Source organism: Podarcis liolepis (assembly GCF_965112155.1).
Source record: "Podarcis liolepis genome assembly, chromosome: 16".
NCBI classification, from domain to species: domain Eukaryota; kingdom Metazoa; phylum Chordata; class Lepidosauria; order Squamata; family Lacertidae; genus Podarcis; species Podarcis liolepis.
In genome coordinates, this window is record NC_139567.1 from 30,297,617 (window position 1) to 30,312,948 (window position 15,332).

Sequence of the window (15,332 nt, forward strand, 5' to 3'; positions counted from 1 at the left end):
ACAACAATTATTTTATACAAGTCTCAATGGCAGTCAAAAAGAGTCCATATTATATAAAATCAGGATAAAGAATAAAGGATCAGATAGCGCCAAAAAGGAGTATCCGGAGTGTGAATCAGAATGTACGACTCAGTAGTGGTGACCAGGACAGGGCCCTGTTTCGGAGTAAACGCCTTCTTCAGCTAGGTTTTTTGAGGATTATAAATCTGTTGGAAGTCTATATCATTTAATTCTTTTATGTTTCTTTTTCGACATGCGTCTTAGATAATTGAATCCAAGTTTTCTTGCGCACAGAGAAACGTTGTGTATAATCCGAAACAGGGCCCTGCCCTGTCCTGTAGTCCAAAAGCAGCTGCAGACCCAAGTTTGGGAAACACTGCTGTAGAGGCAGCATACAAAGCAAATTTCCAGTTAAGGGCAGCAGCTAAGCCACAGAAGCTTTGGAGAGGATCCGAAGGACTCATCCCTCTGGCAGACTGTAACATGCTGCTAAGCGGGTCCTGTAAGCAAATACAGGATGCACAGCTTAGAACGATTTCAGAAGGTTGCAATTGTTCCCATGGTGGGCGGGGAGCGAAACAGAACTCAAACTGCAGAGGAACAGCTGGTGCAAAGTGATCCAGTGACAAAGCGCATTGCAGAAGTGCATTGCAAAACTCAGAGAAGTGGGAGTTTCAAAGGATGTTTTTGTGTTTCATTTCATGGGTCGTTTCAACTATGTAGGCTTCCCTCTAACAGCAAAATGTTCTCCAGCCACAAAAAAGAGTGGATTTTTGGAATTGGGGGGCGGGGAGCAGGGGAGCAGGACTGATACAGCAGGTATTTGCACACATTGTTCAGAAACAGGTCGAATTACAGGCCTTCTGGCAGCTACAGGTTGCAACACACAGAAAATCTGAAGGTTTCCTTGAAGCAACTGAAATTCTTCTGTTGACAGATTTATCCCTGGCCATTCTGCAGAATTTTTCGGGCTGTTTGGGAGCAGTGCTGGGTTTATTGCACAAATTATGAAAACTTCCAACTGAGGATCCAGATTACAAGAGGCCTGAAACACATTTTTTTTGTTTCGTTTGCTAAATGTAATTGCTATTTTTAAAAGGAAAACATACTCCAAATCAGACTTTACCATTCTGATATGACTCTCTCTCTCTCTCTCTCTCTCTCTCTATATATATATACACACCTACTGGCTGAGGAAATATTTGTTGTTGGGTTTATAAATCTGTGCAGAAATGAGTTGTCTTATATGCTAAGCAACAAACAGATAACAACACAACAAATTTTATTGGTCAATCAAATACAGATTACAGCAAAAAAAAAACAACAGAAAAAGAAGAAAAGATGTAAACAAAGAATATCAGAAACAAATTAAAACATTTGTGATAAAATCCTTGTAATATGTAGAGCATGTATACATGGGTGACTCTTATCTCAGAGCACAAGAGTGGACTCAAGGACTTTCTTGAGTTGGGACGTTTTTATGGCAAACTTTGCTGCATTGAGCATGACTGGTTTGACCGAGCAACACAGCAGATACTTGATTTTGTTGATGTCACTGAGGGTGACAAGAAGAAGGGGTCAGCAACCTTTTTCAGCCTTGGGCCGGTCCACCGTCCCTCAGACCATGTGGTGGGCCGGACTATATTTTGAAGAAAAATATGAACGAATTCCTATGCCCCACAAATAACCCAGAGATGCATTTTAAATAAAAGTACATATTCTACTCATATAAAAACACCAGGCAGGCCCCACAAATAACCCAGAGATGCATTTAAAATAAAAGGACCATTCTACTCATGTAAAAACAAGTTGATTCCCGGACCATCTGAGGGCCAGATTTAGAAGGCGAATGGGCCACATCCGGCCCCTGGGCCTTAGGCTGCAAGAGGGTCAAGGAATCTCTTTAAGTATTTAGCCCTTAGATTTTCATACAGCTTACAAAATAGCATATAGTGTTTGGTTTCCTCCACTGACTGGCACCCGAAGATGCGGAATCGCTGTTCTCTAGGGATATTTTTGTATCATCCATCCAGAAAGTTAATTTTGATTGTCTGGAACCTTAAACGCTGTGCGAAGCAAAGGGGAAGTACCAGTAATCTCAGGCAAATATTTCTCTATTTCGAGCTCAGTTTTTACAATGGGATAGATGGTAGAAAATCTAGATGCCTTTTTACAGCTTCCATATCCCTTCTAGCAAATAATTCCTGCAAATGCTCTTTATTGAATCTTTGACTACACTGCTACATGCTAAGCAAGAAACCTCCAGGTACTTTCATTTAAAAGCCTCTCAAATGCAAATGGACTTATTGCAAGATGAGTATTCCAGTGAGATTGCTGCTTGTGTATGCAAATATCAATGTTCTATTTTTCATTGTGCTTTCTGTTCCAATAATGCACTTTAAAAGATACTGCTATGGGGGCCTCTTAACTTTGAAATAGTTTAGGGCATCAGAATGTCTTGATCTGGTCCTGTTAAGGGGGCGGGGGGGGAGGATAGGTGGGTTAACAAAAACCAGAACACTCTCCAAATATAATTATTTTTAAAAGCAATAGCAAAAAGAGAAGCAAGGGCCTTACCACGGAGAGGAAGATCTGTTGCCTGGAGAGGTTTCGTGGCCACCAGGCACCCCAGGAGAACAAGGAGCAGCTGTGCACCTTGGAGAGCAAGAGAAAGAGGACAATTTTATCTGGCCAAAAAAAAATTAAAAATGTTTCAAGAGCAGTTTCCTTCAGTGCATGACTGTTTCTTCATCAGCAGACCTGTGAAAGCCCCACCTGCTCCAACATTTGTCTCCCCCCCCACCCAAAAGAGCAAAAGCAGGCAGAGATTTGTATAACATTTAGAAAGCATTATCATTGAAATAGGAGATTAGTTTTCTGACTCGCCTAGAATTTAGGACCAGAAAGCATTTGGAGGGGTAAGGACCACTCACCTGACATCTTTGACGCTTCTGCTCATCGGTGGCTTGGACACCAACACTTTTATACCTGGACACACCCCTCGGATGGCAGGAGGAACTGTCCGCAGGAGATGGATTGGTGGAGGAAAGGCCACACCCCCTTCTCCGCCCCACCCCCTTGAGATGCTCTGACTGCTGTATGAAGCCCCACCATGCATTGTTCCAGGAATGCAGATTTCAAGCTCTGCCCAGCTGTGGGGGAGGCCAGTCTGTGGCCAGAGGGTTGCTCCCAGGTCATTTGGAGGCACAGGAATTGGGGTGTTGCCTCACTGCTACTCAAAACTAATTGCTGAGTGTGATTGACGATTGCAGCCGGGGTACATGATGCCCTGCAGGCTTCGCCACTGGAATTGAGTAACTCTGTGAGTGTTTCCTCACCAAAGGCTTCCTGGGACTGAGCTGTGCCAATTTCGCACTGTCATCTAATTTTGTAAAGTCTTGTTAAGGGATATTTTAAGGGAAACGGTGAATCTGTTTGAAAGGAAAGAAAGAGCTTGTTTTGAGAATATGAAAGCATCTGGATAAGACAGTGGCTAACCCCCTACCTTTAACAACAACTTTCTTCTTCCCCTTTGTTGAAGATGGGGACATTTGCCAGCCACCAGTCTGCAGGGACCTCATCTATTCTTCAATAATCCTTAAAGATTATAGAAATAATAATAATAATAATAATAATAATAATAATAAATAAATAAATAAATAAATAAATAATTTATTATTTATACCCTGCAACTCTGGACAGCTTACAGCACATAAAAAACTGCAAAACATTAGACATTAAAAATTTCCTGATACAAGGTTTCCTTCAGATGTCTTCTAAAAGTCAGATAGTTGTTTATTTCCTTGACATCTGATGGGAAGGCGTTCCACAGGGCAAGCGTCACTACCGAGAAGGCCCTCTGTATTGTTCCCTGTAGCCTCGCAGTGAGGGACCCACTGGAAGGTCCTCGGAGCTGGACCTCAGAGACTCTAAGATTACACCCGCAAGCTCCTTTAGTACCCTTTGGTACGCTTGGCTGCAGCTCATCAGGCTCTGGAGTTCTGAATTCATTTAAAGTAGATAGCTGTTCCCCTGCCACCACTTTTCCTGTGTTGGGCTGCAGTTTCCTCCTTGCATCATTTATTCTGTAACCACAAGGTTGGACACTGCTTTCCTTTTGGGAGAAGACAGAGGTGAAGTACTGTAGGTTCTCAAATATAAGATGGGGGACACCTGAATTGCCAGTAGTACACGTGAAAAGGATCTAAGGGTCTAAGTCAGGGGTCAGCAACCTTTTTCAGCCATGAGCCGGCCCACCGTCCCTCAGACCATGTGGTGGGCCAGACTGTATTTTGGGAAAAAAATATGAACGAATTCCTATGCCCCACAGAGATGCATTTAAAATAAAAGGACACATTCTACTCATGTAAAAACACGCTGATTCCTGGACTGTCCACGGACCAGATTGAGAAGGCGATTGGGCCGCATTCGGTCCCCGGGCCTTAGGTGCCTACCCCTGCAGGAGGGTCAAGGAATTTCTTTAAGTATTATACATAATAATGTGGCATGCATCAAAATGAAGAGAAATGTTTCATACACCTGCATGTGCCCCTACCTTATGCAACCCATGTCAATTTAAAATAATAGCAGAGTTCCCAAGTAACAACAACTCTTTCCAGCCAGGAGAAATCGAGGAAAATCATTTTGAACCTTCAGGGGTATGTTAAAAAACATTGCTTCGGATTTGTGAAAATTCACGATCATGAAATGAAATAATTCCATTTTCAGATACTGAGGAAGTGAAGGTGGTGAAGGAGGAACTGATTGAGTTACAAAATGACATTGAGCTGAAGTCAAAGTTTAAGGAATTATAATTGTGTTATTATCTTCCTTAGAGGGTCGTGCAAAGTGCTCTTCTGAACATTGCTTTTTGTTGGCAAGGGTAGAAGGCACGGGGGATGAATTTAAGAAACCAAGGGATGGTGGCTTGAAAACATTTGGGAACCGCTGTTCTAGATGTATTTTCCTGTTTACATATTCTGTTAGCCATCAACTAAGACGCTTTCCCACCAAATCCGAAACACTATTTTATATGCAATAAATTAACCACAGTTGAAACCAACAGGAAAGCTCAGTCAGTAGAGCATGAGAATCTCAATCTCAGGGTTGTGGGTTTGAGCCCCACATTGGGCTAAAGATTCCTGCATTGCAGGGGGTTGGACTAGATGACCCTCATGGTCCCTTCCAAGTCTATAATTCTATGAATTCACCTCCAGGCCTTTTTATTCCCTCCTCTTACATTCCCATTCCTTATACAGTGGTGCCTCGCAAGACGAAATTAATTTGTTCTGCGAGTTTTGTCGTCTTGCGATTTTTTTCGTCTTGCGAAGCAAGCCCATAGCGAAAATCGTCTTGCGAAGCAGCTCAAAAAACAAATACCCCTTTCGTCTAGCGAGTTTTTTGTCTTGCGAGGCATTCGTCTTGCGAGGTACCACTGTACGTAGATTGTTGAGAGCCAGTAAGTAACCTTGTACAACATTTCTGTAAGATCAAAAATCGTCTATTCGAGGACCTGTGGCTGATCTTAGTTATGATTACTTTACAATTTTTTTTCTTTAATACAAACTCTCCTGAAGGTGGCCTTCATAGAGTTATACAAAAGGTTATCCTGGTGATTCGCCGTTTCCATGCATGCGCATAACATCATTTTGAGTGTCTGCGCATGCGAGAAGGGCGAAATTTGGAAGTATCATGTTCTGTTACGTCTGGGTCGCTGCAGAGTAAACCCGAAAACACTCAACCTGAAGCTACTTCAACCCGAGGTATGACTGTAATAATACATTTTGGGAGGATTAAAGCTCTATCCAGGAATGGAGCTAGGAATCTCAGCAGCCATTTCCCCCAGGCCATATCCCCACCTTTGCAGCATATTCTATTGCACAGATGTTCGCTTAATACAGCAAATTGTCACAAGCCTCAATTGGCACCTTTCCATTGCTATTTCATAGTGCTAGAGTTGCCACATGAATTTCTGCTGCAAGATTCTGCTCCAAAAGAATGTATTGCTTTAATTAATTTAAAGCAATAGACATGTTGCTTTAATTAAAATTAAAATTTATTTAATTAATTGCAATAATCAAGTCATTTGGGCTGGATCCAACTGTCGCACATGCAGTTCTGGTCATAGGCGCCGACTCCATGGGGCCTGAGGGGGCCCGAGCCCCCTCAAAAATTCGTTTGGGGGGCTCCGCCCCCCCAATAATGTCGGGCGCCCCTCCAGCAGAGCGCCATCACCGCCCCTCCCCCAGCCCAAAATGCACAGGGTCGGGCTGCATGCCTCCTGCCCTCCCTCCCGAGCAAAAGCTCCACCCAATTTCCTTCGGAGCTGATTAATAGGCGCAGCATGCTCTCCCCTATTCGCTCACGAGGAGGCGCCGCCACTTTATTTGCATATTCATGAGCTTATTTATTATTCATGAGCTTTCATTTATTATTCATTATTTATTATTCATGGGCTCCCCCAATATTTTTTATAAGTCGGCGCCCCTGGTTCTGATTAGTCACCAGAGCACACTCCCAGCATAATGAAGTTTATGATTGTTAAATTTTGGATTATATTCTAACTACTAATAATAATTCATTTACCATACTTATTAGCCACATGTTGCAGCTGTATTTGAGCAGATTATTCTGTATTGCAACACAGGGGTTTTGTTTATGTTACACATTGAAAGCACAAGAGCAGGCTCTTTAGCAACATTGCTGAGTGTATATCAGGTTTTGCACGTTTGGGCTCTGAGAATTATAATTATAATTATAATTATAATTATAATCAGCTGGAATTATAATTGGAAACATACGATTGGAAACGAAGCTGAAAGCACATACATCAAGTAAAGCTCGAGATAAGACTGCTGATTAATGGATCTCTGCGACCAGGAGTGACGGATGGATAAGTAAATCTTCTGATGAAGCACCATAAGGAGACTGTATGTTTGGAACAAAGGGGGGTGGAGGAAAAAACTCTTTTTTTCTTTGCATGATGTGATATTAATAACCCTTCACCCCAGATAGAATCAAGATCGTCGCGTTTCTATGAATCACAGGCAGGATTCTAAGAACTATGTGGGACGGAGTATAAGGAAAAAAGACTGTAGAACGGTGAGAAAGGAAGAATTTTTTTATGACACAGTTAAAAAATGGCGTCTCGCCATGACAGGTCTGCCAAGGAAGAAGGACTGGGGGAGGAGAATCAGGATTGTTTGAAAGAGAAGGAATGTTGGAATGTAAGTTTGACCTGACAGAACCCCCAGACTCATTTGTTATTTGGTAAGCCTGAGGAAAATAAGGGACAGATCGGAGATTAATTTTGTTTATGGAAGCGTTGTATAGAGGCTGTCCCGGATTGATATGATGTTTGGAAAAGCACAAAATCCACATAGAATGCCAGCTGTTATCCTGCTTGTGAAAATCATCAGAGATTGCAAAGAAAGGAATTTATGATAACAACAAGAAGAGAAAAGAAGTAACAAAGGACTTTCCGGATCAAACTGGAGAGAACTGTTTAATTAATGCAGTAAGATAAGTGATGCTGTTTTGGACTCGAGCTGAGCTTGATGTATGGGTACCCCCAACAAAATTTAAAATTTGGCTGTATAATTTGGAATCAATGTGATAATGTGATGTGATTGGCCTGCTAATAAAAATTATTTTTTTAAAAAAAGAAGTTGATAGGTCTGGCATTATGTGACATCTCTGCTAAGCAAAAAAATTAAAAAGGGACCCAACTCACTCCTCCACACATAACTTATGTAAATAGTCTGGCTTTTTTGTGATTTATTATCTTTTGACTAGGAATGACAGCAGGTGGGTAGACTGAAGCCCCCCTCCCTCAAACTAGAGGGATGCTGAATAAGTTTTCAAAGGCTCAATATTTTGTTGTGTGTTGTCAAAACCTATTCAGCCAACTCCTTTCATGCATAAGGACTAGAAGCTTGGTGTTTCTCTTTTAAATCAAAGCCCAAAATTACCAGGAAGCTGCATTCAGCGTCACATTTTATGCTTCTTCTTTGGGCCTCCTTCAAATTGGCTTGCAGGGGGCAGGGTGTCATACCCACAGAAACCCCCAGCTAACTTTGGCTGGTGCTTTTAATAGAGTGCTGAATGACACACATAGCCCCAAACAGGGAACAAGTAAAAATGAGATGGTAAAGTCTTCCTAATATAAAAAGCTAAAGCAGGGCTTAGATGAGCCTTTGCCAACCTGATGTTACCGGACTTCAGCTCCCATCATTCCTCATCACTGGCAGTGGTGGCTGCTGGGAGTTGTAGTTCAGCAACATCTGGAAGGAACCACAACGTCCTTCATCCCCGCTTTCCAGCGATTAAGCAGGCCAGCATTGTAGCTTTATTTCCTTTTATTATTGATACACTTACACCTCAGCCTTCAAATAAAAGAGTGATAAAATTCAGGTTGGTTAAGCTTCACTTAATGCCATAAATAGGATCAGTTTTAGCACAGGCATTCACATATATAGGAAGAAAAATCCATGTAGTTTCACTGAGACGTTACAAAAATTAGTGTGCATTTTTTTAAACACAAGCTTATTCAGAGTAAAATACAAAAAACACTATTTTAAAAAGGTAAGATAAACACACACACACACAAACAAACAAACAAACACACCCTTCATATTCTCGAAGATTAATACTATTTAAAGTTATTCTCAGCCCAGCTGCTGAGCTCCCAGCGCAGTTTGGCCACCTGCCTCCTGAGCGAAGACTGGGAGAGGTTTCGGGACCGCACCTGGGCAGCCCGCAAGTTCTGCGCCATCACCTGGTAGTAGTTGACAATGGCTTGATCTCTGCAGAGAAGGAGAAAAGTGTGTTAAGAACATCTCACGTCGAGTTGGGAGACAGAAAGGACTTCCAAGTTAGATCAGTGAAGACAGGGCAGACACATCCCAAGTAATAGATGCCGCCCATCTGACTGGGCTGCCACAGCCACCCTGGGCAGCTTCCAGCAAATTAAAATGTCAAACATTAAAGGAGTATTGTTAGCACATTAAATGTTTGGTGTGGGTGGAAGCTGACACCCAGGGCTGTCAACCCCCTGGGTTGGTTGGTTGTAAGTTAGAAGGCAAGCCAGTGTGGGCTGACTGAGGGCAGGCCACAGTTGGTGATGCAGCGCCACATTTCACAGAATCGTAGAGTTGGAAGGGATGCCAAGGGCAATGTAGTACTGCAATGTCTTTACAGAGATAGGAGTTGGGTGATTCCCAAGAAACCTGAGGCCTTTCTCTTAGGTATAATTGGACCGAAGGAATTGTTTAATTTGTTTATGTATGCTATGACGGGGGCAAGATTGTCCATGCACACAAATGGAAAGAAGAGGAAGTCCCAATGAAAGAAGAATGAAGATGATGGAATATGATGAGATGGCTAGACTAGCTGTGAGAATTAAAGAACAGAATGAAGAATGAATTTTTTTTTATTGAAGAATGGAAGTATTTTGTAGCATATTTGAAAAAAAATATCATGGTTATGTTAAAATGTATGCAGGATTTGAAGTACAGCAGCAGATAAGAAGTGGTAGTTTAATCATTTACCGTATAATCAACATACCGTATTTTTCCATATATAAGACGACCTTTTTTCTGAAAATTTTTAATGATAAATTGAGGGTCGTCTTATACACGGGTTAATATGCTGAGCAAGAGAGGGCTGGTGCTGCAGCAGGAGCAGGGAAATCTTGGAGAGGAGGCTGTTTACTCACTCTTCCCAGCTTAGGAAGAGTATTTGGTGAGTGTCAGTATGTGGTGTATTACTGCACCAGTTCCGTCAGCCAGAATGGAGGATCGTCGAAAAGCTGCTCAACAGCTCAGCAGACTTACAAGAAGCTCACCAACTGTTGAGGGCTCCGAAAAATAGGGGTCGTCTTATACATGGGGTCATGTTATACACGGAAAAATACGGTATATAATGGGTAAAATATAAGAAATATACCAGCTTTATAAAGAAAGAAAAGAACATAATGGAAGGGTGGATGGGAAGTCAGCGGATATGAAATAAATGTTCTGATGTTTGTTTAAAAGAATTTGTGAAATTTGAAAAGCTAATTTTTTAAAAGTTTTTTTAAAAAGGAGTTGAGTAGGCTGCAAGTTGAGCAGATGGGGGGGGGGATAGCCTAAGATGTCCAAATCCTTAAGCACATTTGAAGAAATAATGTCTTGAAGTGTTTAAAATCCCCCGTTAATATGAAGTGCATTTCCATTGCAAATGTATTATACAATCTGGGGAAATCCTCAATCTCCAAATACAATTCATTTGTATTAGCGATCTCAGCAATTTATACACTTTTGTTGAACGATTCTAAGACAGATGCTTGATAAATGCATTCTAGCTTCAGAACAATCACCATACCATTTGATGTAAAAAATTGGTTCCCTTCAGTGGGTTGCACTGCGCCACACTGTGGTCAGTCACAAATACATCCTTGTAGCAATACTGTCACTACTGTGGAAGAACGTTTGACCACCTTTCCATTACAACAATGCACTGGTCCTCAACAGGTGGCTCAGGACTGGAGGTCCAGTCTCAGGATGGTCCTCACAGAGATGCCACTGCCGTTTTGTTTTGTGAAGAGAAGCAGCCCTCCTCCTGCTTGAAGCTGGAACAGACGCTGTTGGAAAGCTGTTTCTCCTTCAGTTATTTGTCTGGTGGCAGTAGTTGAGGAGGAGGGCAGGCTGGCTGGCAAAGGCCCTGCCTGTGGAAAGGAGGTCTGTGGAAAGGAGCTAAGCAGCTGGGAGGAAATGGGTGTGTGGATTCGCTCCCTGTCCCCGTCCTCTCCCTGCTCAGTAGTCAGTGCAGACCATAATGAGCTGGATGAAGCATGGGTCTGATTTTTTGGAAGGCCCATGTTCCTAAGGAAGGCAATTCTTCTGAAATCCCCCCTTCTTTACCCCAGTCTCCTCTTACTCCCGTGGCACTAGGCTGCTCTGCTTCCCATTAATCCATCCTCCAGCCAGACTAACAACCCTTCCCTGCTTCCACCAGGTTACAATGCCTGGAGGCGGTTCTGCGGCCTATCAGAGCCCAGCGATGAGACTGAGCTTGCTGCCGTGATGGGTAATTCCCAGCTGGCAAAGAAGTTCATTGACCTTTACGGCACACCAGAGAACATTGACATCTGGATTGGGGCCATGGCTGAGCCCTTCATCCCCTATGGGAGGGTCGGGCCCCTCCTGGCATGCCTCATCGGGACCCAGTTCCGGAAAACCCGGGACGGAGACAGGTGAGCTACTTGCCCTCTGAGGATCTCATTTCTCTTTGTGACAGAGCTTGGGGCGTAATTAGAACCCAGGTTCCCTTTTTAGGGAAGGGGATCTGCGAGGAGCAAGGAGGATGGTGGCCATTTTCTTGCAGGGCGCAGTGTGCCATTCTAGGAGTGCTGCAATCGACACAAGATAATATCACCAAGGCAACTATCTGTAAACAAACAATAAATGTCCATAAAAATGGTAAAAGTAGTTCCTTTCCTAAATAGTTTCTATCTTGAACAATAGCAAAGACAGTAAATAAAGAGCTCACTTGTGATATACCAGTGGTTCAGTGCTTGGCTGTCATTCCAGTAATCCGACGTTTCGTTGCTAAAGAGCCTAGTCATCAAGCTTTGTAGTAAATAATATACAAGAGAAGACAGTATGTAAATGACTTAAAGAAGGGATATATCTATCCCCATCTGCATGTTTCCATCAGGAGGAGCATAGAAAGAGGACAATGTCCTTCAATTTGTTAAACCTGGTTTAGTCTTTATTCCTGCATTTGCAATTCTTCAAGATAAAAGCTATTTTGGAAAGAGAAGAAAGGAGCACTGAACCATTGATATATTACAGGTGAGCTTTTTATTCACTGTATTTGTTTCAGGGCCAAACTGAGGGGGACAAGACTGAGAAGGAATGATGGGGACCACCCCCCCTTCTCCCGAAGCTTCCAGAGAAGAGGAAGGCAGTATTGAATTACAGCAGTTGTTTGAGGAAGGTCACAGCTCAGAGACAGGCGAACAGAAGAGTTGGGAGGTGTTGGGAGAAGAGAAGGGGGAGACAGAGCAGCCAGCTGACACGTTATCACTGGAGAGCATTTCTGGCCCCCCTTCTCCCAGAACATGCCATTCATTGCAAGAGCAAAGGTCTCAGAGACAATTAGCCCCTTGGGGGCACCGTAAGCGGAAGTGCTGTTGTTAGGAAGGGAGCAGGGAGGCGTTCAGTTGGAGCAACGCCATTAACGGGAGATAGACTGCATTCCTTTGCCTCTCACTGTGATGAGTAAACAAATTAGTAAGAACTCTTCTTTGTTTTTCTCTGCTTCTTGCTGCCACCATGGGAGGGATAGAATTCCCCAAAGCCTAACAGTTCGCTATTGTTTAAGATAAAAAATATTTAGGGAAAGAAGCTGCTTTTGCCATTTTTATGGGTGTTTATTGTTTGTTTACAGATAGTTGCCTTGGTGATATTATCCTGTGTTGATTGCAGAAGTCATTGTATCATCACCCTGTTCATTGTTTCATTCTAGGAGTGCTGGCATTGTTGGTACTTGACAAGGGCCCTCTATTGATCCCCAGAAACCCCCCAACTCTGTTCCTCCTTAGGATAAGAAGCCGCCTTATGGTGCGACCTATCTACTTCAGTGTTTGCTACTGGTAGCAATGCTCCCATCAGCCCCAGCATCGTACAGCCACCCTGGCTGGGGCTGATGGGAGTTGGAGTCCAGCAGCATCAGGAGGGCACCAAGATGGCAAAGGATGCTCCAAGCATCTGGCTGGCTGCTGCAGGAAACCAGGTGTGAGACAATGGGGCCTTTGGGCTCTTCTGGGGATCTCAGATAATGTTAGTGAAAACAGTTAAAAATACCAGAAGTCAAAAAACGTGGCAGGTGCATGGAAAGATTTCAAGGGGTGAGAGTCACATTTCTTCCTTGCCAACCTCGGAGTGGTGTGGGGTACATACCAGTGCTAAATAAGGCCAGAGGCAAAAGCGGTTGGAGACAGTGGGTGTGAATTTAACCTTTGTACAGTAGGCTATGCCGCAGCCATGCAAAACCCAGAGGCTTCTGCATGTGCTCGTCTCCATCCTCCAGCCAGGCAAACAATCCAGGCATTCTCAGAGTTTGAGGATGAGACCCAGTCAGTTAAAACCCCTCCAGGGAGATGCAAAGCAGGGCATGACCTGGGAGCACCCTGAGAGCAGGAGAGAGAGGTCTAGAGGTGCACATCTGGCCTGTTGGCTGAGGACTGTCCACCTGTGATTTAAACCAGTGGTTCCCAAAGCGAGCAGTACCACCCCCTGCAGGGTGGCGGGATTCCCTAAGAAGCAAGGGGGCGGCAGGAGGGCATTGGAGGTGCAAATAACTAACCGATTTGGAAAAGCTGGTATCACTGGTTCAAGTTGGTCAGTTTTGTTGAATGAATTGAACTCAATAGTTTTAACTGGATTTTAAGTAAATGTGCAATTAATTGTTACTGTTTTGAACTTCATTGTGTTATTATCTTATTTATAGTGGGGCACACAAACCACTACAATGGTACCACTAGATATAAGCGGGATCCGTTCGTATCTAGAAGCAAACGTAACTAGCAATGGCACGTGCTTTTCGCCGCTTCTGCGCATGCGCGTGACATAATTTTGAGCGTCTGTGCATGCGCAAGGGGCAAAATCCGGAGGTAACACATTCTGTTACTTCTGGGTTGCCGCGGAGCGCAACTCAAACGCACTCAACCCGAAGTGCATTCAACCCGAGGTATGACTGTATTATGAATAACGATTTTTATAGGGTAGGGGGCGCTGGGGGGTGAGCTTGTGGAATAAAGCAGGAAGTAGCCCCCAAAAGTTTGAGAGCTGCTGGTTTAAAGGATAAAACCCGGAAGCGTTCGCTCAAATGAAACTGTCTTCTAGCATTGCTCACGTTAGAATACAGCCCTTGTTACCAATTAGACGGGGTTTGACGTCCCAGGACAAATGTCAACCAACCTCTTCCTCTGCCCTTTCCTCCTTGCTTGTTGCAGATTCTGGTGGGAGAATTCCGGGGTGTTCACCCCCTGGCACCGGCGGGTTCTGAGTGGTGCCTCGCTCTCCCGCATCATTTGTGACAACACCCACATCCAGGAGGTGCCCCACGATGTTTTCAAGATGAACCACTACCCGAGCGATTTCGTGAAATGCCGCAAAATTGGAGGACTGGATTTGTCTGCTTGGAAAGAATAGACTGGCAGCAACAAGGGGAAGTTTTGGGGTGGGTGGGTTGAGACATTGCAAACCTGCCAGAATGCCAGAAAGTTAATGTGAGCTGGGACTCAGCCCTGCAGGTATCACAACCACTCCAGAATGCATAGTGACCTTCTTCAGGTCACAGAGTGATGAAAACTGACCTGTCTCCTGAGCGAGACTCCCAGTTGGGTTCGAGTTCAGATCTTGTAGATAGTGAATCATAGCATTGTTCAGTTGGCAGGGACTCCAAGGTTCATCCAGTCCAAACCCTTGCAATGTTGGAATAACAGCTGAAGCACCCCTGGCAGATGACCATCCAACCTCTGTTTAAAAAGCTGTAGTGAAGGACCTTTGTAGTCCACTGCCACAAACTCTCAAAATGCCTCTTTGCCATCTCTGGGCCAAAATCTGGGATTCATCTCTGCCATTTATATTTCCTGACATTCTGGGAAGGTGGTTTGGGCTCTGGGATGAAGGAAGGTCAGTTTGAGGTGGCTATTTGGGGTAGATTGGGGCTGAATCCAGCAATGACCACCCAAGGATTTGTGACACTCACATCTGCCCTTGGGATGTGAAAACAGCACAACCAGCCAGATATTTTAATTAAGCAAAATATCACAAAATAGCAAGGTGGGGTTTTTTTGTTCTTTAGAGTTCTTGACTAGGCAGAACTCAGAATCTGAACGCTTGCGCGCCCTTTTGCAACATTGTTGTTTGGCCTAGTGAAGTATTGCCCTGTGGATTTTCTGATGGAATGAGCCGTTCATCCGACTTTAAAATTTGCTCTTTTCTCTTTCCTTTCCATATTGTCACATAGCTGGATTTCGAAAGCGATGTGCAACACATATTCTGATTTCATTTCAGTGATTGTATAGGCACTAACCGGGAGGTGTATTTATTTTTTAATGATGGAGTTGTGAGACTTATCTGATCAATACTAATAAAAAACACACCCAGATAAATACATGAAACTGTAATCTGTGTCTCCAGGGTGACTGGTGCCCCTTGGCCGGAAGGCAGGGAGCCCAACAGTAGGTGGCGCCAGAGCCAATGGCAGGCGCAGCTGACTAATTCTAGGCTTATCTTCTGTCAGGAAAAAGCAGCAATGCAAAAGCCAGCTGCAGGTGGCTG

At 43.7% G+C, this 15,332-nt stretch overlaps 2 protein-coding genes across 2 annotated transcripts in view; one reads left to right on the top strand and one right to left on the bottom strand.

Annotated features, from left to right (window-relative positions):
* The window catches only part of LOC310695192 (eosinophil peroxidase-like), a 53,508-nt gene extending 50,300 nt beyond the window's left edge, over positions 1–3,208 (bottom strand). Inside the window, exons 1-2 of the mRNA XM_083479270.1 lie at positions 2,934–3,208; positions 2,578–2,655 (exon numbers count right to left, since the gene is read on the bottom strand). Coding sequence (XP_083335396.1) covers positions 2,578–2,655; positions 2,934–2,940 — 85 coding nt within the window. The 5' untranslated portion in view covers positions 2,941–3,208. The remainder of the gene's footprint in view (positions 1–2,577; positions 2,656–2,933) is intronic.
* The window catches only part of LOC310695316 (eosinophil peroxidase-like), a 36,300-nt gene extending 21,916 nt beyond the window's left edge, over positions 1–14,384 (top strand). Inside the window, exons 2-3 of the mRNA XM_083479501.1 lie at positions 10,996–11,233; positions 14,000–14,384. Of these exons, the coding sequence (XP_083335627.1) occupies positions 11,064–11,233; positions 14,000–14,198 (369 nt within the window). The 5' untranslated portion in view covers positions 10,996–11,063 and the 3' untranslated portion in view covers positions 14,199–14,384. The remainder of the gene's footprint in view (positions 1–10,995; positions 11,234–13,999) is intronic.
* The last annotated feature ends 948 nt before the right edge of the window (positions 14,385–15,332 follow it).